The following is a 26586-nucleotide window of genomic DNA, read 5'->3' on the forward strand; positions in this document are numbered from 1 at the left end:
GAATAAACTTATTTTTTTTTAGACAGCAGGTACCGTAAGGTTGACTGTCCAAGTAAATCTGGAGCCACCTGATTGTAGCACACTGTTTTTCTTCAGAACTCTTCCTTGCAAAGTGTTCAAAGATTATCTTTCCCTACTTTTGTCCATGTGGACAGTCAGGTTTGCTGCACGACATGACTTGAGATGGTCATATTTATACTATTTGAAAATTGCAAAAATACTGCTATGAGGTCCAAGTCTGCAGCCTCACAGCCTTTAGGTTAACTCTTTACCATTGGGTTTTGGTAGAACTACTTTCTGTGAATAAAGCTTAGATATTCCTGTGTAATACAAATGAGAAGCTAGTTATTAATTTTCTTTTTTTGCATCCACACACACTTGTATAGAAAACTTTGTGTTAATGATCTGTGGTCAGATGGAGATGATTCTGTACAGTGCATGTTGGGCATTTAATCACGCCAGAGGGAAATCTAGGTAGGGGTTTTAATGAATGCATATTCAGTTGTGATAATGCATAACCCGAGGAAATACTGACAGCAGTTCTTTCGAAGGGATACAAATTAATGCTGTCATAAATGAGGAAATATACCAAGGCTGTGAGATTTTTTGTTACTAATGTGCAAACATTCTGACCAGAGCAGGTTAGCTTATTTCGATATTTGGAGAAAGATGCATTTCATGGTCTCACTTATGCTATAGCTTGTCTGCTATGGAGTGTGCATAATGCTTCCAAGTCACATCAGAGTTACTCAGTGTAGACAGCCTGAGCCTACTGCACAAGAAGATAATGGTGGTTCTGCTTGTACATGGTTCATTTGCTTCTCAAGGAAGTTCCTATACCTTCACACTTAAAGCCAAGCACAGGGATAGAGACAGAACAACAGCAGTTTGGTATTCACATGCAACCTGCTCATGCCCATGGAAGAGTTCCTGGGCCATGAGCTGGTTCCTGTCACACTCTCAGCTGTCCTGAGAAGGAAGGTCCTCAAGAGCTGTCGTGCTCCCTGACCATGTGTTGAGCACCCCTCCTCCAGGTCTGGTTCTTCCTCAGGAAGGACTTGTGATATCTTTTATTTGTTACCACCTGAAATTTGTGACTGGAAGAATAGCATGAGTCTGACCTCCCATTTGATGATTTCAAACTTTATTTTACATTTTAAGGACCTAAATGTGTAATACTTTATCTGGGGAATGAGAACATTATAAACCATAAAGTATTCTGGACTATATCCAATGCTATGCTCTGACTACTCTGCTACGATTTGAAGAAAAAAATACATGGATTTGGGTTTAATTTGGCCAGTTTTCAGTTCTTTAGCATTGATAAGGCAGCATATACCTAGTAGAGCTTATCAGAATTTGTCAGGTTTTATTTTTCTGATTTATACCTAAGGAGTAGATTCATTTTTTTTCCAAGGGGACAAGAAAAGACTGATGCTTCCACTTTCCATTAACTTTAAGAGAAAGATTGATGCCCCATGTTCTTATAAAACCACAAATAGAAAAGTCAACAGTTACAAAGTTATCTCTGTCTGATTGTGCTTTTTTACAGTAACCTTCCCCTACAAGATTGTAAGAACTCTTAAGCCATTATGAAACTAATGTTAAGATTGGCACAGAGGTGTTGTTAGTTTATTTTCTTAGAAAAGTCTTCTGAGATTGTCATGTGTGATGCTTGTGGTGGTATACCTGATCCCACTTAAAAGAAAAAGCAACACAGAAGAATGGCAAGAAGAGTTAAAAAAAAATAGTTAGTTATCCCTTTTCTGATCAAAGAAAAGGGAAGCTAAGACTAAATTGCAAAACATCCTTTATAAGAGCTATTTTTGGGGGAGGACTATCCTCACATAGGAAGGAGTGTGTAGAAGCACCAGGAAATAGAGCCCCAAATCTGCGCTTTTTTTAGCACAGTGATTTCTCACAGTATTTGGCAAGATGATAAAACCTTTTGATTTTAAGCACAGGGTAAAAATAAAACAGCTGTATTTAAAGTTACTTTCTTCTTATGAATGGATTTACTATTGTATCTTTTTTGCTAAGAACAGCCATGACAAGACAAAAGCAAGTCTGTCGGGTACCTCAAGTATTTTTTAAGAACCAGAAAGAAACAATCTGTAAACTAAGTATGACAGGAAAGAAATTAAGGTTAAAGGCAATAATCGCACAAATACAAGCTGAACAACCTAGTTTAGTAAGAATCAGGATTATCTCTTTTACTAAAAGCTTTTGGAAGATCAGAAAGCAGGACAATTCATTAATGTCATTCAATGGTTTACGTTATAAGGTATTGACACATGCTTCAGTGATGGCATTGTCCGATGGTATCTTATCTGCATAGGCAACTCATACTTTTTTTTTCACTGCTAATAAATACAATAAAAAAATCTTCACCATTTTGTTCAAAAAAGCAAACTATTATTACTTCATAATCAATGTCATGCTTTCCCTTTTTATCTGTGCTTTACTGTCCCTAGGAGCTGAGTGACTTCCAATATTAGCATAGAGGTAGCATTAATCCTTTGCAAATAGTGGAATCAGCATGTGATTGAAGTCTCTGGCTGTACAAATATATAACTAGCCCCACAGCCTGAGCAAGTTAATGAGTATAGAATTCTTAGTGGCTGAAATGCTAAACCTACATAGGAGAGATGGGATTCATCTAAAGCAAAACTTTATCAGTTCAATGTCACATAAAATTTCAAATCTTACAAGGAACTTGTTTTTTTTTAAAAAAAGAGTGGACAGAAAAATGAAAATTCAGTGTCAATATACGTATAGGAAAAAAGAAACAACTTTAAGTGAATGCATGTGCATCAACTGTATCCATAGTAATAATTGCTATTCTGGAAGGAAGTGGTGTCATGGACAGCTTCCAGCTCAGTATGTAAGAAAAGGGCAAATCTGAGGTTAGGAGTTGCATCTGCCACCTACCAGGATGGAATATCTTGTGTTTTGTAGATTGAAGACATGGAGAGGTAATAGATGTGAGACATCATGAGGGTGAAGCCTTTAGCTAAAGAGTCCTGAAAGCATTGCTGGCCAGAAACTAAGAAAGGTAATTGCCCACTTTCTTAGCATGCCACATAGGAGAACTGAAACATGTTTTATTCACTATTTTGGGAGGCAGTAAACTGGATGGCCTTTTCCAGAATGACAGTTTAGGTTGCAAAAGGGAAGGGAGTCCTGTAAATAATTATAAAGACAACTTCAAAGTTGTATGACAAAACCAGACTATTGCAGCTGTCCAATACTACAGTGAATACCTGATTCAATACATTTAAATTCATTTCTGCTCAGAGAAACAGATAAGCACTTTGCTCTTGCTCCAAATTTAAGAACAGCTTTAAAATTCCATTTGAGTTTTGAATGGTTTAATGATTGAGAGATGAAAATTTAAAAATAACATGTTCATTTAGTTGAATATTATCCAAAATAGTCAATTTTGTTTTACCTGTCTTTGTAGCTGGTACCTGTATTTGCTGCAGCTCTTTAAATCACCTACAGGCACCCAAGTGCCTGATGGGGAAGTACGGGGCTTTTCCATTTACCTCCTACAGCTTAGGAGTAGCTATTTAGTTTTGCAGTGCAACATTCTTCCCTTCCTTTTTTCTTTTTTTTTTTTTTTTAATTTTTTTTTCCTTTCTTCTCCTCACTGATATGTAAATATCCTCAGTCAGAGGGTGATCTTGCAGGCATTACCTGAAATTACTTCTTCACCAAGAAGTTTGCAAAGTTTAGCTTCCTACACTTTTTGTTATGTACAGTTTTGTGTTGCAGAGCCAAAAATAAGTCAGTTTTCTGTAATTAATTTTTTTTTTTTTTTCCCCCAAGATGTAGCTATTTTTCTCATTGTTAATTTCTGGCTCTGCTAATTGGGTTTTGGGTTTTTTTGCCCCCTTAATTTGTATGCATTGAATTGACCTTAATTAAACTTATTTGACAAACTGCTTCTTCCTTTATTCCCATAATTCCTATTTTTCTTAATCCTGATACATCACAAAATGTCTGCTTTCTTTTACTCTGGCATCACTTCAATGTAATTCCTTTGGAGTCAATGGAGTTACTTCAAATTTACTGCCTAAGCAAGAAAAAAATTCTTCCCATGACTGATAATCACAGATGTCTGAATGGAGGGAATAACCATAAACCTTTCCAAAACAGTGTTCAGTCTTTACTCTTAATGAATTTCATGTCACCAAGGAATGTGTCAAGTGATAATACTAGAGACCATGTGGTGGGATAAGAATTCTAAAGGCATGAATATAAGAACTGGATATTACTAATGAGCAAGCTTGCTAATTAGCATTTTCTAACATAATGGAAGCCTAGTACCAGTCAAATTCTTTGTTGTAAAAAGTATTCCACAAGATATTTTTGGGGTTTTTTTCCCCTGAAATAAAAGAGAATGGAGGAACACCTTAAGGACACTTTAAGTGGTTGTTCTTAGCTATGCCTTCCTGTGGTCAGTAATCATAATTTCATTTTCTGAAACAGCAAAGAGTACATTTTTCTTATCTATGAAATCACACCTTGTAATTAATTACTTCCAAGTTGTGTGAAGGCATTTTACAATTAAAACAAAACACTGATTTTTATTTGCCCTTCGGGAGAGGGAATTTGTTGTCTTAAATGCAAAAGATTAAACAAAACTAAGAAAAGGTGTGTATAATCTTTACATGTAGCCCTGCTTCTGCCAAAGTCTAAAATGTCAGTAGTTCAGCTCCCAAAGGTTAAAGTACCATTTACTGATGTTTAATGTGCTATCACTTCTGTTCTGCAGAAAAATGGAAAGGAAGAGGAAGAGCGGGGTCACATTTTGAGTCAGCACGAAGACGGAGTAGAGCTGTCCTTTATCATATCTCTGGACATCTACAAAGAAGAGAGAAGAACAAATTAAAAATTAATAATGTAGGTGTAATTCTTTAAAAAGTGTAGTCTTTCTATGGTCATTTTCTTAAGTGCTGTAGAAGGTCAGTGAGTACATGAGATATGTCCTAGACATAATTTTATGATAACAAAAGCAGTAAAGTTCAGTCCACTGAAGTGCAGTTCTGCCTACTATGGTATCTATTACTCTTCATAAAGCAAGACAGTGCATTTAGCCATGCTATAAACAGACATTTATTTAATTCCAGGAAAACAACATTATAGAATTTCTCAGAACCTAATTTTAGGTTCCAGTTTACCTTACCATCTCAATTATTTCATTCCAATAATTACTATTTGCCAAAATAAATAAAATAAAATAATAATTTAAAAAAAAAAAAAAGAGAAAAAAAAAGAAAAAAAAGAAGAAGAAACTCAAGGTATTACTCTAGCTGAAAATCTCTATACTGTGTAAGCTCCAGAATGTCACACTTCCTTTAGGCAACTTTGCATGTGACTGCCTTCAACTTTGTGAAGAGAAATACATCTTTTCATGTCCTAGTTGAAGAAGTGAAGTTTCCATCTTTAAATTATTTCTGTGTTCCTATAGTAACTATAACTAGCGAGTAAGTTCATAAACACCCTGTGAATGTTCCAAAAAAAACCAAATCAAACAATAGATAAAACCAAAAATACAGCAGCAGAAAGACTTGTAAGGAAATATGCTCAGGAGAAAAAATACCCCTCCTGCTCTATGGAGCTATGTTTCAGCAGAAAAGTTAACGCAGAGGAAAACTAGAGATGCATATGAAATCCATATATACATATAAAAATTTTGTAGAATAATATGTAAGAGTGTGTCCTAACACAGAGAACCTATAAATAATTATTTGAAGCAGGGGAGCAAAAAGATACAGTTTTTCTTAAAATCTCAGAACAGTATTTAGTTTCTTTATTCTGTGTCATTAGCATCAAAAAGCTAAAATCTTAGAGCCACAAGAAGAAAATGGTTGGATTTTGTTGTTTTGCGGTGGTGGTTTTTGTTTTGATTGGTTGGTTGATTTTGTTTTGTTTTATGTGGTTAGGGGGAGGATGGAAGACAGAGGTGATCTACCACTGGGCATGTTTCTTTTGTTGATTACCAAAATCAAGCACCAGGGTAGATACATCCCCCTAGGCATATTATTACTTTACAAATAAAAAGCAGAAAAAACTTGTTATAGATTAAGGACATGAAAATACACAGCAGGTATATGCCTCGGAGGGCATACAGCCATTTGCATTGAATATAAATACTAAACAGTAACAAATGTTGCATGTTGAAAGAATGTAAAAAAATTAACAAAAAAGAAAAAGAATCTAGAATTTAACCAGGTCTTCCAGTGATATTTTCATAGTATAGTATATTTTTTAGGGAGGTGACTTTTAAATAGCTTCTGGTGACTTTCCTGCACTGTCAAAATCCTAGTGCAGATGATATTATAATGGTTTAAAATATTTGTTGTCAGACTAATTTACTACCCTTAGTGCCTAGATTTTTGGAGATATGAATTGGAAGCCATAAGAGGAACATTTTCTTCTCTCTGATTAAAATTGGGCTGATGCTAACAACAAAGGCAGTTTAGTCCCTAATATTCATGAATGAGAACCAAGAATGGAGGTGGCAAGGATGTCACTATTTCAAAAGAAACACACAAAGAGAAAGCCTGTGACAGGCAAGGCAAATGTAATTAACTATGCAGTCATGCAGTTGTTGCCTTTTTATATTCAAGATCAGAAGTAATCTTAGCTTGCTGCATACATGATATTGTTTTGTGAGGCTCTACATTACTGGAATAGCGTTAACCAGGACCACAATGACAGTGAGCAAGAATTTTCTTAGTAAATACTACAAGACAGTTCATGTACCACATGCTGCTTTTCAGGAGGGTAGACGTTTTGTTTAAAACTCTGAAAGATGAGAGCTAAGCATTTATAAAACTGGTGCTTAAGACTGAAGTCTTTGTTGCAAAGACCTTTGATGGTTAGATGACAAAGACTCGAGACACGTGACAAAGCTAGATATAGTCTAGCAGTAAGGCAGTCTGTTCTGAAGCCATATTACAGTGAGTCTACGTTAGTATTTGATTTAGGTAAAGAGTTCATCTTTATAGAGAATCATTAAGTTATTCCAGGTAATAGTGCTTTGGTTGATAGCAGTCTCAGACACATGAACTGGATTCCCTCAGCTGAAACTAAACCAGGAGAGTTGCTCCAGGTACTAACAGCTGTTCAGTTGGCAGGACAAGGCTAGAGATAGTCTGAAACAACCTCCTTATAGCTCTAAAGTATGTATAGGAAGGATGTTTTGTCTTCATAATGATCTATTCCTTTCTATATGTGTATTCCTATTTGCATTACTATGTCCTCATGTATACAAAGCTTTAACATATCTGTCCAGCAGAAAAACATTGCTCTTCAGTCAGAATTCACCCAACAGAGGAAGAAATAGTTTGCCAGATTCAGTCCTGTCCTCATTCTATTAATATTTAATCTGGTCCTTACTAATCCTTTTCCTGCCCCAACATTCACAAAAGTTATTCCATCAACAGAACCATCTGTCTAAGTAAGTGCAAGGATTAAATGAGAAAAAAATTAGCATTAGTTCTTGCCTGCATATGAGTATGTCATGTTTCATTATACTTAAAAAAAACAAAACAAAACAAAACAGCTAATGGCTGCATTGGAAGAAAAGTGTCTGTATGATCAAATTAATGTTTTGTCTTATTTCTTTCTTTTCTCTCTTTTTCAGAATGTTTTTGTAGATAAACCAGCATTTCCAGAATACAAAGTTTCAGATGCAAAAAAATCCAAATTCATACTGTTGCATTTTAGCACTTTTAAAGCTGGCTGGGACTGGCTTATTTTACTGGCAACGTTTTATGTTGCTGTGACTGTACCTTACAATGTTTGCTTTATTGGCCATGATGAGCTGTCTACGACTCGAAGCACAACTGTCAGTGACATTGCAGTGGAAATTCTTTTTATCATCGGTAAGATAATTTGGGGATTTGTTTGGGACGTCTTTTTTTAACATTTAAGGTTTTCACACAATGCATACTATAGAAAAGGAAATAATCGCTTTTGGGATTTTACAGAAAATAAATTCTAGTTGTAGGAAAAACCCAAAATGTCTTTATTTTAACAGAAGTTTTTCTTACGAAAAGTTTGAGAAGTTTATTCCATTTCTCTGACAGCTTTACTGTAAACAGTAAGACTAGCAAGTGATGTGGCTGATGGAAGAATCAGATGTTACGATGGATAAATATCTGTGTTTCCACCTTTGGACATTGATCTGTCATTAGGTTTAAGGTCTAATCTTCCTCTTTTACACTTACTATTGGATCTTGGTGGACTCTTTCATGTTGATGCAAGCAATTCACATTCAATAACACCCAAGCATTGCAATAAGAAAACTGCATTCTGCGATGCAGATCATCAAGGATCAGCTTTTGTCTTGTGTTAAAAGAGCAAGGTTATGACTCCTAGTCAGTCATAAATGTCTCCATGTTCCATTTTAAGGAATACAAAGTGAAAAATTCCACTTGATCAACCTGAGTGTCTTTATAAAAATGGTAGACTCGAGGTTACAATATTTTGATAATGACTGTATCCTTCACCCCACACTGGTGTAGATACCTAGTTTGTGTTATGAATGTGTTTATCAGAATCTGAACACAAGAGAGTATAATCTGTATCAAACTGGTTTATGTACTGTAGTGTTCATTTGAAGCAAGACAGATGGTATACTGCTTAGTGCTACTTTTATGTTTATATTCTTTGCAGGAAATATGCACTTCATATATCAGTGAGTAAAAAGCAATGGTATCTCTATGATCAAGAGATAACTAAAATGAAGTAGATTTTCTGTAAATTTGACTTTGTATTTTCTGGTTAGACTCTTAGGTCTATAACCCAGGAAATCAAACTATGGTTGTAACTGAATACATTCAAAGAAAAGTGTCTAATGTACTAGAAAAGACTCCTTTGCATAGTTATGTTACTGGTAACCACAAACACTGTGCTGTAGCATACCAATATTCCTCCCCCACAGTTTCAATAATGGCTCGATTTTTCATGAAGTTTTTGTTTCTACAATTATTGTCTATTTTTGAATTTCTGTTTCTAGTGAAAGATTTATTGAGTATTTTCAGGACATTCTTGTACTGCATTTAAATCTTTGCAGTGAATTCAAAGAAAACAGTGTGTTTATAGTCACCTCTCAATGGTCCTTTGTTTGTTAAAATGTTGAATTAATATGTCTCAGAACATGTGTAATTCTATTGAAAGTAGTAAGATTGACAACATGCACAAATTTTAAGCACAAGTTTCAGGGCACTTTAGCACTGTGGCTCTGACAAGCACAACTTTGACTGATGATCTGTGTGCTCTGAGAAGTGTCAATGAGAAAAGTTGAGTAGAATTCTTTTTATGATGCTGCCATCTCAGAAAGTCAGTGGGGACATATGTCTGAGATGGGGCTACAGCTGTGTGATGGCTCTGTAATCCTGGATTTAGATATCACAACTCTGTAATCATGGACTGGAAAAAAAAATCTATCTGCTTTCATTTTATTTGGATTTCTCATGATATTCCTTTTATACACATAACTTTCATAAACCCTTATTTGGACTTCACAAAGCCTTTGTTTTTAGCTGTCATCAAAGGGAGTGAAGATATGACATTAAAAGGAAGAGATGTCTGCAGATCAATTCAAGCAACGTAATAGGGTAGAGGCTAAAGATTTTCTTTAAACAGAAGAGGGGTTAAAAATATCTTTTAGGTTTATTCAATTTGTGAGTTAGCATATGCTTAAGCATGATAAAAACACATATGGAAGTGTTCTCCTGACTTGGAGTGCTTATAAGTAAAAGTGTTGATCTGAATTAAATTATTAATGACAAAAGTACATATCTAGCTAGAGTTTAGCTGCTTTAGCCTTTAAAGTTCTCTAAAACATAAACAGAAGACAAACAATAATAATAACAACACATCTTGTGATGTCTTTGGGGAAGATGTTAGAGAGAGAACATAATTAAGGCTTCTCAAATTAGGTTATGATTATTTTTCACTTGATGTTTTCTGTATATATTAGTGCTTTGATAAGTTGTGTGATGTGATGTTTGAGTGTACTTTCAGATTTCTTTTCATCTGTAATGTGTGCAAGCCTCCCCTACATTCTCCTGTAAATAAATCTTGGGCTTCTTCTGTCTAATGATAGTGTAGAATTAGTTACGTCGTTTTGTTTGTTTGTTTTTGTTTTGTTTTTTACTGTTTCATGTCTCTTAAAATCATAAAGAGGTGGAGATAAAAAGTTTAACATTAATGTATCTAAGCAAGCACATAAATTGTTTTAGGAAGTATTTCAGCTGTTGAGTGATATTACCTGTTTTATTGCACTATTTACTTCAAAATATATGCTCCTTATTTTTTGCATAGGTAGTAGCTGACTCCATTTGTAGATAGGAATGTCTGGGTGCAATATTTCTAATATTTCTAAGAAGCACAATGGATCTTGGTTATATTTCTATAATATTTGTAAAGTTTCCTCTCTTTTAGATAGGAAAGCTGGGATAATCTCTAAGTTCAATCAACTTTATTAATAGTTTCCTCCTGATTGCCTAACTTTTCTTCTTCCACAACTATCCAGTGTAGTGCTTTTCTTTCAGCAACTCTTTCATTCCAATTTTCATTCAGATATTGCCTTTTTGTTGTTGTTGTTCATTTTTAATATGTTATTGAACACCTTAATTGAGGAAAGTAACATTACTCAAAAAATTATAAATTATCAATACTTTATTGCCAAATTTTCAGACTCATAGGATTATTTGAATAGGATGTCTTCAACAGGAGTTGAGATCGATGAGATAGTTCAGAGAAAATATTTATAGGCTTTCAGGGTAATGGTAATACATTATTTGCTAGATAAAATCAAGGATATCTTAGTATTTTTTCCTCCTAAGGTGATTAGGAACAACTGTAAAGAGAGGAGCTATAAAAATACATGAACTTTTCATTTTAATTTTCTATAGGTGGAGAACCTTGGGTACTGACTATAGCTATAAAATTATACTCTTTATAAACATACTGGCAACAGTAATTTTAAGTGATGTTCTGCAACATACTCCTTTGCCTACCTGGGGAACACAAAACAAAGCAAAATACACCTATCCCTTCCTCTACTCTCCCCTCACACATGCTCATCTGAAGACTTTACGTTTTAAGAGAGAAAATTGATCATGGATACTAAGATGGCTTCTCTTTGTATGCGTATCTGTCTCTCTTGTTAAATATTATTTAACAGAGTGTTTTAGCAGCAATATCAGTTTTTAAAAGCAGCATGTTTAGAAACCCTAAAGCTGTGATTTATATTCCATGATACTGTAGACTAAAGAGACTTGTTGGCCCATTGGTGTTTATCACAAATGTAAATGACTCAAAATCTTTCCAAAAGAGTCTTAAAACATACGAAGCCCTTGAGTCTCAGATGTTTAATATTTAGAGATACAAAAATATGGTACAAACCCGTTAGAAATTCATATCATCATTCATGACTTACACAATCTTTCAAGTATGCATATTGTATTGAAAATAATGTATGTTAGACAAAATTTGTTAGAATTAGGTGAGATAATGTTAAATTCTATAGATTTTATAAGGTTCTTTTAAATTAGAAGGTTTGTTTTCTTTTTTCTCTTATCTTCTTTTTCATTGTTATAATGTCTATAATTTCATATCTTTGCAAGTGCATAGAAGGTCATGTGAAACAATATCTGTGTCACAGGAACCTCACTTCTAAGCCTTGTGCATTTTGAATGAAAATGGCAGTGTTTTGGACTGTGTTTTAGAAAGTTTGCTCTCAGACCCCTAATATGCTAAAATTCAGTCTTACACCAAGTGATTGGTTTGAATTTGTCCCTGGGAATTTATCTCTGAGAATCAAATAATCTCATCTGTGAATCCATATGAACAAAACATGAAATTAGATACAGTGATTGTTTGTAAACCAAATATTAGGGTGGAAAGGTCAAAATAAGTTGTTCATGGATTATGGATTACCTACTAAGGTAAATAAATAATACACAAGGTTTATGTTGTAAAGCAATAATAAATTTCCTAAAGATTCTCACTTAAAGTGCCACACTGGAGTGGACAGGACCACCATTAATATATTGTCAGAATTTTTTCCAATAACCCTCCTTTTATATACCCTTGTAAGAACAAAGACTAGTCTGCACACAGGTGCTGCTTCCAGGCACAAAAATATCCACCTGGACATAAATAATTTCAAAGTGGTTATTTCCATGGAAATATTTCTGTATCTTCAGGTAGATGCAGATAAATGTTATGATAACAGAGGCACCTAGAAAATTTTACTTGTATCAGCTCTGCTGACTCCTCTTCATCTGCAGAGGTGTGATGTCATTTTACACATCATTAGCCAGCTTCTCACAGAAGCTTGTAGATCTAACTGAAGTTTTGAGAAATCACTGCCCTAAAATGTTGCTTACTACTCCTGAAGTTGAGAGGTACCTAACAGTTAAGACAAGAACACTGCTCATCCAAGCATTCCTGCTTCTGCTGAGGCCAAAATGAATGATTGAAACTACCGGTGGACTGGTTACAAGAAAGGATCCTTATGTGTTGTGCCATGTACCATCAAAGTTAAAGGTAAAATCCAAAAAACAACTACTTACGGAAGTACTGAACAGGCTCCATTCTGAAATTGTGAAGAAATACCTAAAACTAACCAAGTGATTCATGCAGGATAAAGGCCTTTTAAAAAAACCCCACATGTAGGATGATGGGAACTTCATGGTTATAGGTTAAAATACACAGCATTTACCATATATAACTCCTTACTATTCTGGGGAGAGGTCTGTAGGCAGCTTATAACTGGGTCAAAATATTCTGCGTTTGTGCTTCTGGCAAATATAGTTACTGTTCCACTTCTTGGCTGTCCTAAATGAATCTCTTCAGACAGATTATTTTTCTTTCTTACGATTTATTTTGCAATGAGACTTATAACATAGGAGTGACAGGTTTCTGAGCACTTAAGAGTGCTAAAACACTTAACTGACTCTTCATCTCTGTTTTCTAAACTGTGATGCTACTGTAAAACAAACAAACAAAAACAAATAAATAAATAAAGCAGTGTAACAAATCACTTGTAGCACCTATAGTCAATTCATACATTGAGAAAGCCTGTAGTAATAGTTTTGTATGTAATTTTCACTCCACTATTCAAAAGGCAAATACTATCCTGTTATACAGAATATGACTGACTGTATTATAGCTACAATCAGACAAAATTTGTATTTAGGTTTACTATCCTACAACATGATAGTAAAACAACACTCTGTCTTCCAATAGGATTACCATATTTTAATTAACCACCTAGGTCAGTTCCAAGGAATGATTAGATGCCTAACAATTTACCATATTTTTTGTGAGCTTTCATGTGGTCTTTTTCATTTTTTTAAATGATTTTTGGATAATAACCTGTGTATGTGAATTGTTGTCAAGCTCCATGAGATAATTTCTGAGAAAAATATTTCAGGTTTCCCCCTTGGAATTGGTCAAAAGTTTTAAGTGCCAAAACCAGTTGTCCCATTACCACTGAATGTTTTGACTTGTTTAATATTTTAATTTTTGTCTTCAGCATTTGTGTAAAGTGAACTACGTTCATGAAATACCTAACTTCATTTGCTTCACACATATTGAATTTAGTGAAAAGTTAAGTCATATCATTGATGTTTCTTCACTCTTTGGAATAGCTTATTTCTCCTTATTTCTGCAGGTTCTATTAAGAAAATTACCCATGTAGAAACTGTCGCACTTCTTCAGTCACAAATACTAGCTTCTTTTTAAAGTAGAGATAGTTGTTCATTTTTCAGGAATATTTTTTGTTTTTTGCTCTTCTTTCAAGACTCCAAACTCTGTATGTTCTTTCATAGAAAAGTCAATATAATACATTTTTTTTAGTCAATATATTCATGATTGAGTCTGTTTTTAAAAGGTAGAACATAGTTTATAGAAAATAAAATATTTCCAGTGTTCAGTATGTTATTACAGATGTCACTATTTGTGATGTTTTTCTGGCATATCAGCTACTGTAGAGCTGAGATTAGCTAATGCCTGTTTAACACCCTTATAGTTAAGGTTCACTTGAACAGTGAACTCAAAAGGCTGGAAATCAAGGCAGCAGATAAAATAATTTAACTTTTTATTTTTCAAGTTTGTGGTCTTTTGTTCAGTTTCATGATGGATTGGATTGGATTGGATTTTGTGGTTCTTAGCACAGTAAAGAGTTGCAGTTAAATGCCCTGCTTTAACATTAGTATGCTGGCTATTCTGTGTGTCATAGGATGCCCACAGTAATGGGTACAACAGCCTAAATATCGTGTTTGGTAGAGCATACGATGATAGTGCATTAACACTGACCGTACCATACTCCTGGAGTGAGTGACTGTTGTTACCACAATAGCCATTTGAACCACTAATGCCTTCACATTTCAGTTTTTTAAATTAATGCATGATTTACCCAAGTAAAACAGTATTTCCACTTGGGTATGACTTCAATATCCCATTACCTTCCACTGTGAGAACAAATAGTAGAGAAGAGCGAATCAGTCTGTCAGTTACAGATGAATTTGGGGAATCAGTTCAGCTATGAACCGTCATACCTGAAAATAGATCTTGCTCCATCAAAATCACTAAACTAGTTGTCAGTTTGTCAAACTGTAATGAAATGAGGCTGAGAACATACATCACAGCCCTGCCTTAAAACAGGGACTGTAGCACTCCCCATGTGCTGTATAGTGACAGGCATCTTAGCGTCCAATACTAAAAAAAGTCCTTTCACTGGAGAAATTTGATGGGCAAAATAACTTAGTAAATTCAATGGTAACTTCAACAGAACAAACCCTAAGAATCATATACACTTTGCATTAGCAGAGCATTTTTTTCGGAGGTCTGTCATATTACATGAATGCCATATCCTTGTGCTGAGGATTTTAAGAATTTGTAGCTTTAAACTATTTTTCCAATGTTCATCTGAATGCCAGTTATCCAGCTAAAGCCACAGACCCCTAAAAAAGAGCTTCTTTGGATGGAGGTGTAACGTGTCACTGAAATGAGGTTCCCAATCTCTGTGACTAGCCACACAAACCACATTGTTTCCACAATGTCCTAAAGTGCTAATGGCCAGGATAAAACATTACTGAGGGTTGCACCCAAGGAAAAATAGCCAAATTTTACCGTTTTAAATGTACTTTTGCTTAATGACTAATTCTAATTCTTTAACAACATTTTCTTTAATGCTCCATCTTGGTGGTACAATGATGGCTTTTGATATTTCCTTTTAGATTTCAAGTCCATTGGGAACTGCAGTTTGTATCTTGGGACATGTAATTTCTTTAACTTCTAGCAGTATAAAATTTGAGCTGGCTTCTTCCTTCTCTTTGTTACCTATGTCAATATGACACATCTGAGATTTCAGTTATATGTAGCTTTATGTGACCTTTCAGATCATAAAGATTCTGATAAGAAAAATTTTGACCGTCTAATTCAAGCCTAAATATAACACATTATATTTAGTCCAGGTATTAATATTAATTCCAGTTAATTGTGTTTGGCTAAGACATGTTTTCCTGAAGGACATCAGCTCTTCTTCAAAGATCTGAGAAAAAGGAAAATCCAAAACTCTACTCAACTATTGCTTGTAAATGGCATATTTCTTTTTTTTGCTTTTTTCATCAAGCTGCAGAAGTGACATCTTGTTAAGTGTTTAGTAGTACTGGTTTAAAACTTTACTACCTGCTGATTCCTAGTTAGGATACACTGGATTATAATTTAACATGTGATATAATACAAACCTGCTTTGCCACTTCATTGCAATATTAGATAAGAAATATTTATTGAATGCATATATTTTTCTACAATATTATTAATAGCTTCTCTCATAATGGGATGTCACAAGTACAAAGGAACTAAAGTTGCCAATAGCATTTCTTTCCTAATACATCTAAAACTCTACTTTGCCTTCATACTGTCTGCTAGTGATTTCTTTCTGTTTCCCAAACAGGTCTAGATTTCAACATCAAATTTTCCATAGTTTATATTGATTGTTACTTACTATCTGTTCACCATTTGCTATTTCTTTCTTATAAAGAAAAAAAAAGTCTTTCAGCAGCTGCAGTAGGCTGTTATAAAGACTTATTATATTGTTATATATTATTGTTTATTTAATTTATTATATATTATGTATTTATTATATTAAACCCCTACATTTCATTTTTTTAATTACCTAATCTCTGTTGGCGTTTTTTTTTTTTTTCTTATATACTTTATTTGACTTCATAATAGTCCAGATTCCTAATCAACAGATATAAAATAAGCATTACTTTATCTTCCTGTATAAAACCATCTCCCTCACCATATCATGCCAGCATCTAAAAGAAAAATCATCAAGCTAATCATGGTAACACACATTTTGGAGGGATATGTTGTGTTGAAAAATCACACTTCCATTTGAATAAATTGTTCCTTGGAGATTTACTAGGAACTTCTAGGTTTATAGCAGTATTATAACAGGGGAGGAAAAAAAAAAAAAAAAAAAAAAATTTTATAGGGACAGATAAATTGTTCTTCAAGCAATATAACACTAACATTTCCTGGAATCTTTCCTAAAAGCTCTCTGGCCAGATTCTAATACCATTATCCATATATAATTAAATAACATTGACTCAAATAATCAAATAGATCAAAGAGCTTGGACTTTGGGGAAAGTATTGCTAGCTAAAGACAATCAATGTGAAATCACATAAAGGAAGATGAAAAAGAAAAATAGCAGAAGAGTCAGTCATATCATCAGGAAGAGGGAAGTGGTATAGAAAACTGTCTGCTCTGAAAATCAATGGGGTTAATATACCTAAATCATCTAGGTCTCAAGCACAGGATTGAATTACTGTAGTCTAATAAGAAATTGTGCATCACCCAGTCCCCTGGTTGCTGCTTATATGTATACTCCTTGCCCTAAAGGTGCAGGATTTTTCAACTTCATTTATTTCATCATGAAAGAGAGTAAACCGAGTTAGATTACCTAGAATTTGCTGCGATATAATAGTGTGCCATGGGCAGTTATTGAATCATTTGATTAATCTTAAATTGATATTCTACTGTAGCTTGATCATATGTCTAATCCCCACAGGATTTATTTTTTAAAAAAACAAGCCTAACAAGCAAAAAAAATGTTGGCACAGGAAAATCAGCTGCTTCAGGTAAAATAATCCCGTTTATGGATAAAGAGGTTCATATGGCTACCAGATAAATTTTTATCTCTGGATTATCTTTTCCTTTTTTTTATCAGGGTTTAGAAATCAAGATTATGTGTAACACATATCGTGCTTTCAGAATTGGAAAATAAGTATTATTTTGGAAAATATTTTAAGGATTAATAGAATAGTTTATTGAATCTCAGTTTATCATTTTGACTCTTTTTATATCATCTAGAATTACAACCTGCATATGCACTAAGTAGAACCTCCATATTTTTGCCCTTTGTTGAGCACCAGTTTAAATTAGTATTTTCATACTGTTCACTGAGTGCATGTGTCTGTGTATGCATGTGAGTATGGCAGATAACTAGAAGGGATGGCTTGAGAAAGGATGTGACATGTCCTACAGAGCTTTAGTTCAAGAGAGACCACCAAGTGGTTCCAAAACCCTATAGACTTGCAGAGGGTTCTTAGCTCATTTATGCCCAGCTATGAAATTAGTCATCTTTTTATAGGAATTGAGCATAGCTACAGCATGGTTTTTCATGCTGGAAACTTGTGAAAGGAAAAGGATCATCATTGGCGATTAAAAACCATTAGATCACTCAAGTAAGGAAAGGAATAAGTAGAGTTTTTCAGTTAGATTCTGATATTTGCTTTAGAAATTTTGAATGAAAATATCACAAAAACATGTAGACATGGTAATTACAAACTTGGAAGACACTAGGGTAATGTTGGGCTTAACCCTCTAATATTTAGTGTTGTGGATACTGTGTAAGACCTTAACTGGAGCAAAATATATAAATAAATTAGGAACTACAACTGCACATAGATTCACATTTTTTAATGTAGACACTTTCATATCTGAAACAACTGAGTTGTTTGTTTTTTTTTTTTTTGTACAAATTCATTTTCTTTAATTTTTCAGTGTAATTTCGTAAGAGTTTTAGAGAGAGCACATTTCTTACAAGATTTTTTTTTTTTTTTTAATTTAGAAAGGTATGTGTGCCCGTATCTTACCAGTAGTGGAAATAATAGGCTGAGAGAAGCCATGCAGATTGAGCTCGTTAGCGATAGGATCCAACCAGATAAATCAGAGCCAAGGTTTATGTTTGAGGTTTTTTGTACAAAATGCTCTTACGAGATTTGTCAATCCCTGTTTATTTTTCCTGCATGCTTCTTAGGTACTTAGTGCCTAACGGAGCTTCTGGTTTACTTTGTGTAGGATTGGCAGGGGAGGGCCGACTGCAGGCTGGAGGGAAGAAGGAGCAACATGGGAAAAGCAGAAAAGAACTGCATCAGCAGCTGCTTGTGGTCAGAGAATGTGGGCTGAAATCATCAGGAATATGAAAAAGAAAGTGAGAGGATACAGAAGTAAGAATCTGCCTACAGAGACTAGGCAGAGTTGTTTTTCTGAGGGTGATTGACCATTGATTTGCCATTGAGTTTTGCTTAGTATGAAGTGATTCTGCATTATATGGGTGTGGAAATTAGAACTGAAATTATAGAAAAAAAAAAAAAAAGTTCTGTTTACATCTTTGGAGGTGAGGAGTGGGGAATGCATAGGTGATATGATTGCTGTTTCCAAACCTGTTGAACTTGGAGATCTTGAGTTCTTCCTGTTGAGTTCCACCAAGTCAGAAGTCAGTTCACCTTGTCAGGTCAAGTCCACCTTTGACAGCAACATAACTACTTGCTGCTTTGCAGACTCATGCACTTTGCTTCTGTTAAACTTACAGGCTCACCAGCAGAACAGTAAGTGGAGAAGGAGCAAAAGTCTGCAACACCAGTCAGGGCTGTCTTAAAATGCATGGGTATTTGTTAACCAAACAGGTGTATCTGTGCTAAAACATGGCAAAAATCTGTGGGGAAAAAAAGGCACTTTGTAGTTTTTACAGAACGTGGGCACCTTCCTTAAAGTCAATGGGATAGTCTAGACTTCTTGATCTTCAATTCACTTGAACTCTGATTTTTTCTAATTATAACTGAAGTTGAATTACCTAACTTTTCTCATAGTGAAGACAAGAATACAGTCTTCACCCTTTCCTTCCTCTCTACACCAAGTATGAAGATGATATTTTAGATATGTGTGTGCTGTGTTTCAGCACAGAATATGGTGAGTCAACTAATTTGATATTATCTGTTACTACTTCTGCTTTAGTTGTAGGTAACCATTGCTTATGTTAGATACACAATTTACATCGCCTGTTCTCCTTTTCAGAGTGCTTGGTGTGCTGTATGTAGCTTGTAAGACCATTTAAAACTATGTTTTTCCAGCCTACACAGAAAGAATTTACAGTGAGGTAACTTCAGAATTTTTCCCTGTAGTAATGCTTATTATTAATGATTTGTATTATGTGAGCTGCTAAGACAGAATAGAGGTTGTAGTTCTTGTCCCAGTTTGAAACATACATATCAAATAAAGCTTCAAGTATGAAGTTTGCACAGGCTGAAGTTTATTGTTAGGGCATGCTTAAAGATAATATATTCAAACATACCTCTTGTAGAAAACTTTTGATCCACTAATTGTCCAAATATATTTAAGTTGCTTTAACAATCAGCTCAGTTTAAATATCCTTCTTGCTCATTTTACAGTTGTTATCTGTAAAATTTTTGCCCTTCCTCCTGTAGAAAATGCTTAAAGCCCACCTCCTCTCAGGGCATTTGGAACACAAATTCAGCACTAAAGAAAACCAATAGTTTTGATGCTGTGCAGTTGTCTGGAGTCTCTAAGGCTTTAAAATATTGATGCTTATGTTGAATTTTCAATGTTTTTTGATAAGCTAGTGTCATTGGTAGGTAGAAGCTAGTGCATGCTAAGAATCACAAACGGTTTATAACATATTAAATATTCCATAAGTACTTTCAGAATAGGTTATTGTTCAGTTTTTTAAATACTCTTTGTTGCCTCAATTTGCTTACCTTCCTAGTTACTCAAAGTCTTAATGAGGGGAAATAAATAAATAAATAAATAAATAAATAAATAAATATAAAATTAATCTTCCACTTTTTAAACAGTGATCCCCCCCCCAAAGTAGAACACGTAATTCCTAAAAATAATAAACTCTCTCAAGAGAATTGGTCATTTCTCAATTTGTATTAAAGATTTTTCTAGTGTTTTTAGAATTTTCTTGCCTCAGGAGTTCTGTTTTAGTTTGGGGGATTTTGTTTGTTTGTTTTTGTTTGTTTGTTTTTGTTTTTCCCTTTACAGCTTTCTCAGTAAGTACTTTAGCACAGCAGTCAAGCTGTAAATAAGACTGACCAGATGAAGAAACAGCTTACACCTAAGCATAGATCAGAGAGCTGTCAAGAAATAAAAGATGAATCACACTCACCTACCTCCCTCTGGATTTTTAGCTAATGAGTTGGATGCAGAAAGAAATACTTACCATTTTCCATTCAATTGTATATATATGTTTTATCTGGGGCTGTTGTCCTAAATTGTTTTGATAATAAGGTAGAAAGGGGTGCTATGCTGAAAAACCTCTAATCTCTTCAATCTTGAATGGTGAATTTCATATGCACACTGATAAGCCTTTGGTGTACTGGATCGCTAGGGAAATTTAAAGCAAGCATTTATCTCCTTTTCTGTTAAAGCTTTGGTTGCTTCACAAATGCTAATGTGGAATAAGTAAGAAAATCCTTTTTTCTAACTTTGATAACTACACACTGGAGGTTTCTGAGACAAATGTAAATATCCTTATATCTTTCTTTCTTAGCTACGTCAACCAAATCTGCATGAAGTAGTTATGTATGTGGCTGGTGCTACCACACAGATTTGTATATGTGAATAGTAACCACCTAACTCTACTAAACACTTATGGAGCTTTGCTCATTATGAACCATATGAAATTATGCTCATTTCAAATCTTAATTGTATTACTGAAAATGGCATAACATTTTTTGTAACTTTAAGAATGCAGGGCCAGCTGAGACTACCTGGTGATATAATCTAAAATGTTTATATCTCGCATTTTACTTATACGTTCTGTTCAGCCTGAGGATTTTGTTGAATGAAAACAGTAGTTCTTAAAGCATGAACCAATTACAACCTGAAAGACCTCAACGCACAAAACCAGATATTCTGAGATGTGTGTCTAACTCACTTTGTGTTAAGGCTTTGCAGTATATCTTGAAAAATTTGAAGGATCTTGCACTGTGCCAAAACAACAAGAATTCCCTCAGAGCTTTCATGAATTTTAGAGACTCAAATCTAATGGAAGAGATCAAAATGCCAGAAATACCATAGGTCTACTACTAGTAGTGTGTAGGTTAACTAGTATATGTCAAACGATCATAGCATACTGCCTAGCTTCAAACTGCAGAAGACGGTTTCTGCAGAAACATAAAAGGTTTCTCCAAGTGAAACCTTGGAAGTAATTCTGTTCCAGACACAGGTCTGGCACTAGAACTGGGCATTTGATTGAAATACATCCTAAAGAATTATTTTCTGATACGTCAAATGAATGGTCCAATGTGCTACTCTCTTTCTGCTCTCTCTGCATTTTCCCTTTGCCCTCAATAGAGTGTCAGCAGGGGAAAAAATTGCTTCCTGGCTTCTTATTTATAATGGCTAACAGGCTAGATCTTACTTTACCTAGTCTTAGTGCAGACTACCTAAAGAACATGTAGGGAGAAATGCAAATCAATCTTTTCTCCCTGAAGCTGTGAAATGAAAGGAAAAACAGAGTAACGAAATTCTGCAAGGGATGATCATGACAGTCAAACCCACCTTTCTTTTCCCTAGCACCTCTACATATACATGTGTTTCATGCTTGAATCTAGTTTAGATATTTTTGTATGACATTGTGCTATGCAGAATACGAGTGTTTAACATGAATCTAAATGATGTGAGTTTATCATCTCATTTGCTAAGCCACATTTGATTTCCAAATGACTTTACCTAAAGTCAGTGTCTGCCCAGTGTAGCCTGTCTTTCCTACGCAGCCTGTCAGTGGATGAAAACAAGTAAAAGTCAGTGCTCGTGTTAGTGTTCTGGAGCTGAATAAACCAAGAAAGTTGAATTTGTAACATCTGTAACATTTGTAACTGACATGTTTCTTGGCAGTAATGAAATTCATCAGGTCCTTTGGTGGTTCAGAGGATCATCTAACAAAGTATCAATTCACAAAATGGGTATCCCAATGCAAATCAGGGTAGAATTCAACACAATGGCAGAATTGATACTTCTGTGAAACATTATACCAATGTTTGGCGGTGCCTTAAACATTCTTACACCTTATGTCCCAAAAACGCAGACATCTTCAGCTCCGATTCTTCATAGGTTCCACCATGTGCAAGTAGTACACCGCAGCAGAGGAAAGCATCTCTACAAGTACGTTAAAGGAAAGAATGTTTCATGTTGCTTAAGATGGAAATGCAGTCATGGATACTGAGTGACCGCAACAGTTCTCCTGCTCAAATCTGGATGAGAGTTAGCAATTTGACAGTGTCAGCTACTCCATTATATTTAAAATTAAGTGTAAGCAACTGGGTAAATTTAGTAGGTGCATAGATTTAGTTTTCAAACTCTTTTGCAAAACCAACAGCGTGAACTCTGTTGTAGGACTTCAAAAGTAATTTTTGCATGGATTATGTGGCTGCTCTATTTGAGTATCTATGTTCATAAGAAGATGCTATAGAATACTGGATCTGCCTGGTCAAATGTAGACAACATTAAGACTAAGCATTTGAGTCCTGTAGGTACCATTCTCCAATGCTATCCTGGTATAGTGAGAGTCAAACAATTTCCATTTATAATATTCTTTCAGTACCAAAAGATTCTAAAATAAAATTCTGGAATGGAAAAGTTCTTTAATATAGACTAGTGGCTATCCATGCCCTCTCAATGAGGCAGCATTTTCCATTGAGTTTTTATAACATGTCAGATTGTTTTATCTCAAGTTGATTTACTCATTTAAGGTGAACCTGGTCATATACTTTTGCTCTCTTTACAGTGCCCTCCTTCACATCAAGTCTATGTGTTGGCTGTCTTTGTTATAGTAACAAAATTGTTGAAATGTGCCATTTCCAATGCTGCCTTAATTCAGAAGTAATGGCACAGAAAAATTAACAATTAGAAAAAAGAGAGAAAACATGGGAAAAGGTGAAAAACAGTGTATTTGATAAATAGAAAAAGTCAGGAAATAGGAAAAATACCTAACAACCAGAATCTAATAAAGTCTGTCTCATTTAAAGAGAACTGCATAAATATTTACTTATTCTGTTATTCTATGTTCATGTTCTATGTAAGCATAAGGTTTTGATTTCTTGTCATTATTTTCAAACAAATCATGAGGCAAAAACCTGTCAGGACTCATTTTTGCATTTTTCTAAATTGTATGAAAGCTTGCAAATGGGACAAAGATCAATCACTATTCTTTATAGGTCTGGTGGTAGAAATGCTTTGTTTGTCATATTCTGGAAAATCTATCCTTTGATTTTGCTTTCTGAGGGGAGTCTCTTCATACATGCTGGTCTGTAGACATTTCCCATACACTGAATGAAAAATGCAGCATAAAAGGTACATCAGAAATTAAGTATTCATTCTTATGTGAATATAGCAGGAAGAAAAGTTCTCAGGCATCAGAAACTGCCTACAAAACCAAGAGTAGATGAATCTACTACTCCTACTAGTAATCCTTCTACTACCCACTTTTTAGTTCTAATTTGATTTGTAATAAAAACAAGTTACAATACTAGAATGGTTATTTTGCATTATGTTTTGATTATGAAGAAATGAAAGCTGAGGTATGCTCAGTTTTTAGGACTTCATATCTATTTTTTTTTTCCCGGGAATGTGCTGAATTGGAGCAGATTTATATAACACACAATAAACTAGCTCTAAGGAAAGGAAATGTCTGCATCCAAAGATAAAACAAATCCCTTTAATAAACTGAAACTATGAAATACTTATATTCTGTGTTTATTTCCATTTGCGAGGCAGGCATTATCTTCCTGTACCTTCGCTCTGTTCATGGGCAAGAGGCTGAATTTCACTTGTAGGTGCTTCCATTTAGCATTTCTACCTCCCCTTCCCCACAGGCTGTAAGAAACATCTCTTTGGGCAGCAAACCCTTTCTAAACATCTGCACACTCCATGTTGTTCGAGATGTGGAGCCATGCACCTCATAAAACCACCTCCATACAACAGCAGCATGTAAAAGAGGCAGCTGAAGGTGTAGCTTCTTGTCCATCACCAGCATACAGAAAGGAGTCTGTGCTGCCATTGCTGACACAAGACGGCACAGGGAGTCTAGTTCCCTCCTTATAACAATAGTAGTCTATCTAGATTACAAATAACACAGTTGACAAGTCTATTGCATATTGGACTAGCATCTAGAAAGCTGCCTATCGTAGATGGATATTAAAGAAAGTCCACTGACTTTCAGGTTGCCAAGACCATCACCCCACAGTTGTTATTTTTTTAATGAGAAAAAAGTCAGTCATACTATGAATGTCTTCCTAACACTTGGGATAACTTTCTCTTTTATGAGATGGTCTTCAACATGAGGCATTACAATTTGCAAGGCAGCAGGCTCATTATCTTGCTGTAAACCACCAAGAATTAATGGTTGGCTGCACTCTTTTCTGACTTTGTAAAAGTTACAAGTAGTTCTCACTAATGTTAGTAGAAACTGGTATATAGCTCCAGGACAGATTATAGTCTTTGTCTTGTCAGATATGAAAATAATTGAGACTCTGTTGTCAAGACCTGAGCTTTTTTTTAAGTGTTAATTTGTTTTGGCAAGACATGTCAAAAGCATATCTCCTATTGAAAGACACTCATCCTGGAATGTTAGATAGGAACATACAAAATGCACAAGCCACCAAGCAATTCACATCACTTTTGTGATCTCCACCATAGCCTACAAGCCTTTTTTTTCTTTGAGTGAGCTCAGCACTTTTCTGTTGATAAACAAATTATTATCTTTGAGGATGGCATTTGTTCTCTGTGCTGGACAGCTATCACAAAAGTAAGTTTCAATTATACCTTTGAAATAAAGTGATTAATTTTTTGTTTTTTACCTCAAAACATAAGCGAGTTTAATGCACAGCAATAATACTCTCATTTATCATTAAGAAAAATACCAATATTTGGTACCGTTTACAGAACAATGTGAGTTTGTGGTTGGTATTATTTTTTATTTTTTAATTCAAGATCCCTTTGAAATCAGAGTTTGAAATGTTCTAAGTGTTATTTTTCTCCTTACAAAGAGCAATTTCTTGCATCAATGATTTAACTCTATGTATATGATCTCTTACCACTATATTTTATTTGCCTCTGCATTACATTTTGGGGGGGGGGGGGGGGGGGTGTTTGATTTTTTTTTTTTTTTCTTTTTTTCCATACATAAGAAAAACAATAACTGCAATGGTCAATTTCAGGTGTTATCCCTAGGAATCAAGAAATCCATGTCTCTGATTCTGTTCATTCTTTGTCAAGCAGATATTATTCTAAATTTCCGAACAACGTATGTCAGCAAGTCTGGCCAAGTTATATTTGAAGCAAGATCTATTTGTATCCACTACGTGACTACCTGGTTTATCATTGATTTAATTGCTGCACTTCCTTTTGATCTTCTTTACGCTTTCAATGTCACTGTGGTAAGTACTAACCTGTCTTTTTTTATTCTGTCTTCTTTCAAGAGGTTTATGTTGTTTGGGTTTTTGTTCAAATCTGGAGACTAAAACTCAATGAACTAAAATACATTGGTGTCTTCCTCAGATTTGTAGTGTATTTTCACATTGGATGCTGAAGGAAGGACTATAATGTAATGGTACATATTGGTTAAAAGTATTACAAGATTGGGTGTCAAAGCTACCAGTCATTATAATGAAAGACACATATGTAGCATTTTTTTAAATTCAATTATCCTTACTTTGTAAAGAGTTGTACCTAAATTAGCTTTGTTTTTACTTGTGATACTCACATACAGTTCCTTATGGCTTTTGGTCTCTTATGCTGTATAAATTCAGTCCTTAATTTTTTAGGACTCGTAAATTGTTACTGTGGTAAAGTAAATAATTGTTCTGGTCAGTATGGTCAGAACTCTTTTCTCAGCTAGGAATCTTCTTTCTCTTTTGTTTTCTCTTTCACTTTTTCTCTGCACATTCTAGTGCAAAAAATGCAGTGTGACCACTAAATCTTTTGTGTTCTAGCTTGTTTTACTTACAAGTGTTATTAACTTTGGCTTTGGTTTCAGCTCATCTTTTTTAGGAATATAATGACAAGATGCTTAAATGGCTTTGCAAAACGTTTGGGTCTGGTGTTGTTACACTCATGATGGGGTTACATTTTTATTAGTTTGCTTAGTCTAAGACAAAGGGTATTCTTCTGATAGCACTATTAGATTTAGTAGAGAAAGAATCTACTAAGCAAAAACACAAGAAACAATCAACA

At 34.6% G+C, this 26586-nt stretch overlaps 1 protein-coding gene across 1 annotated transcript in view; it reads left to right on the forward strand.

Annotated features, from left to right (window-relative positions):
- KCNH8 (potassium voltage-gated channel subfamily H member 8) overlaps nt 1-26586 on the forward strand; it is a 189875-nt gene that overhangs the window by 91895 nt on the left and 71394 nt on the right. Inside the window, exons 4-6 of the mRNA XM_065051531.1 lie at nt 4781-4908; nt 7658-7898; nt 25633-25790. Coding sequence (XP_064907603.1) covers nt 4781-4908; nt 7658-7898; nt 25633-25790 — 527 coding nt within the window. The remainder of the gene's footprint in view (nt 1-4780; nt 4909-7657; nt 7899-25632; nt 25791-26586) is intronic.

This window comes from Columba livia, chromosome 2 (assembly GCF_036013475.1).
Source record: "Columba livia isolate bColLiv1 breed racing homer chromosome 2, bColLiv1.pat.W.v2, whole genome shotgun sequence".
In the NCBI taxonomy this organism is placed as follows: domain Eukaryota; kingdom Metazoa; phylum Chordata; class Aves; order Columbiformes; family Columbidae; genus Columba; species Columba livia.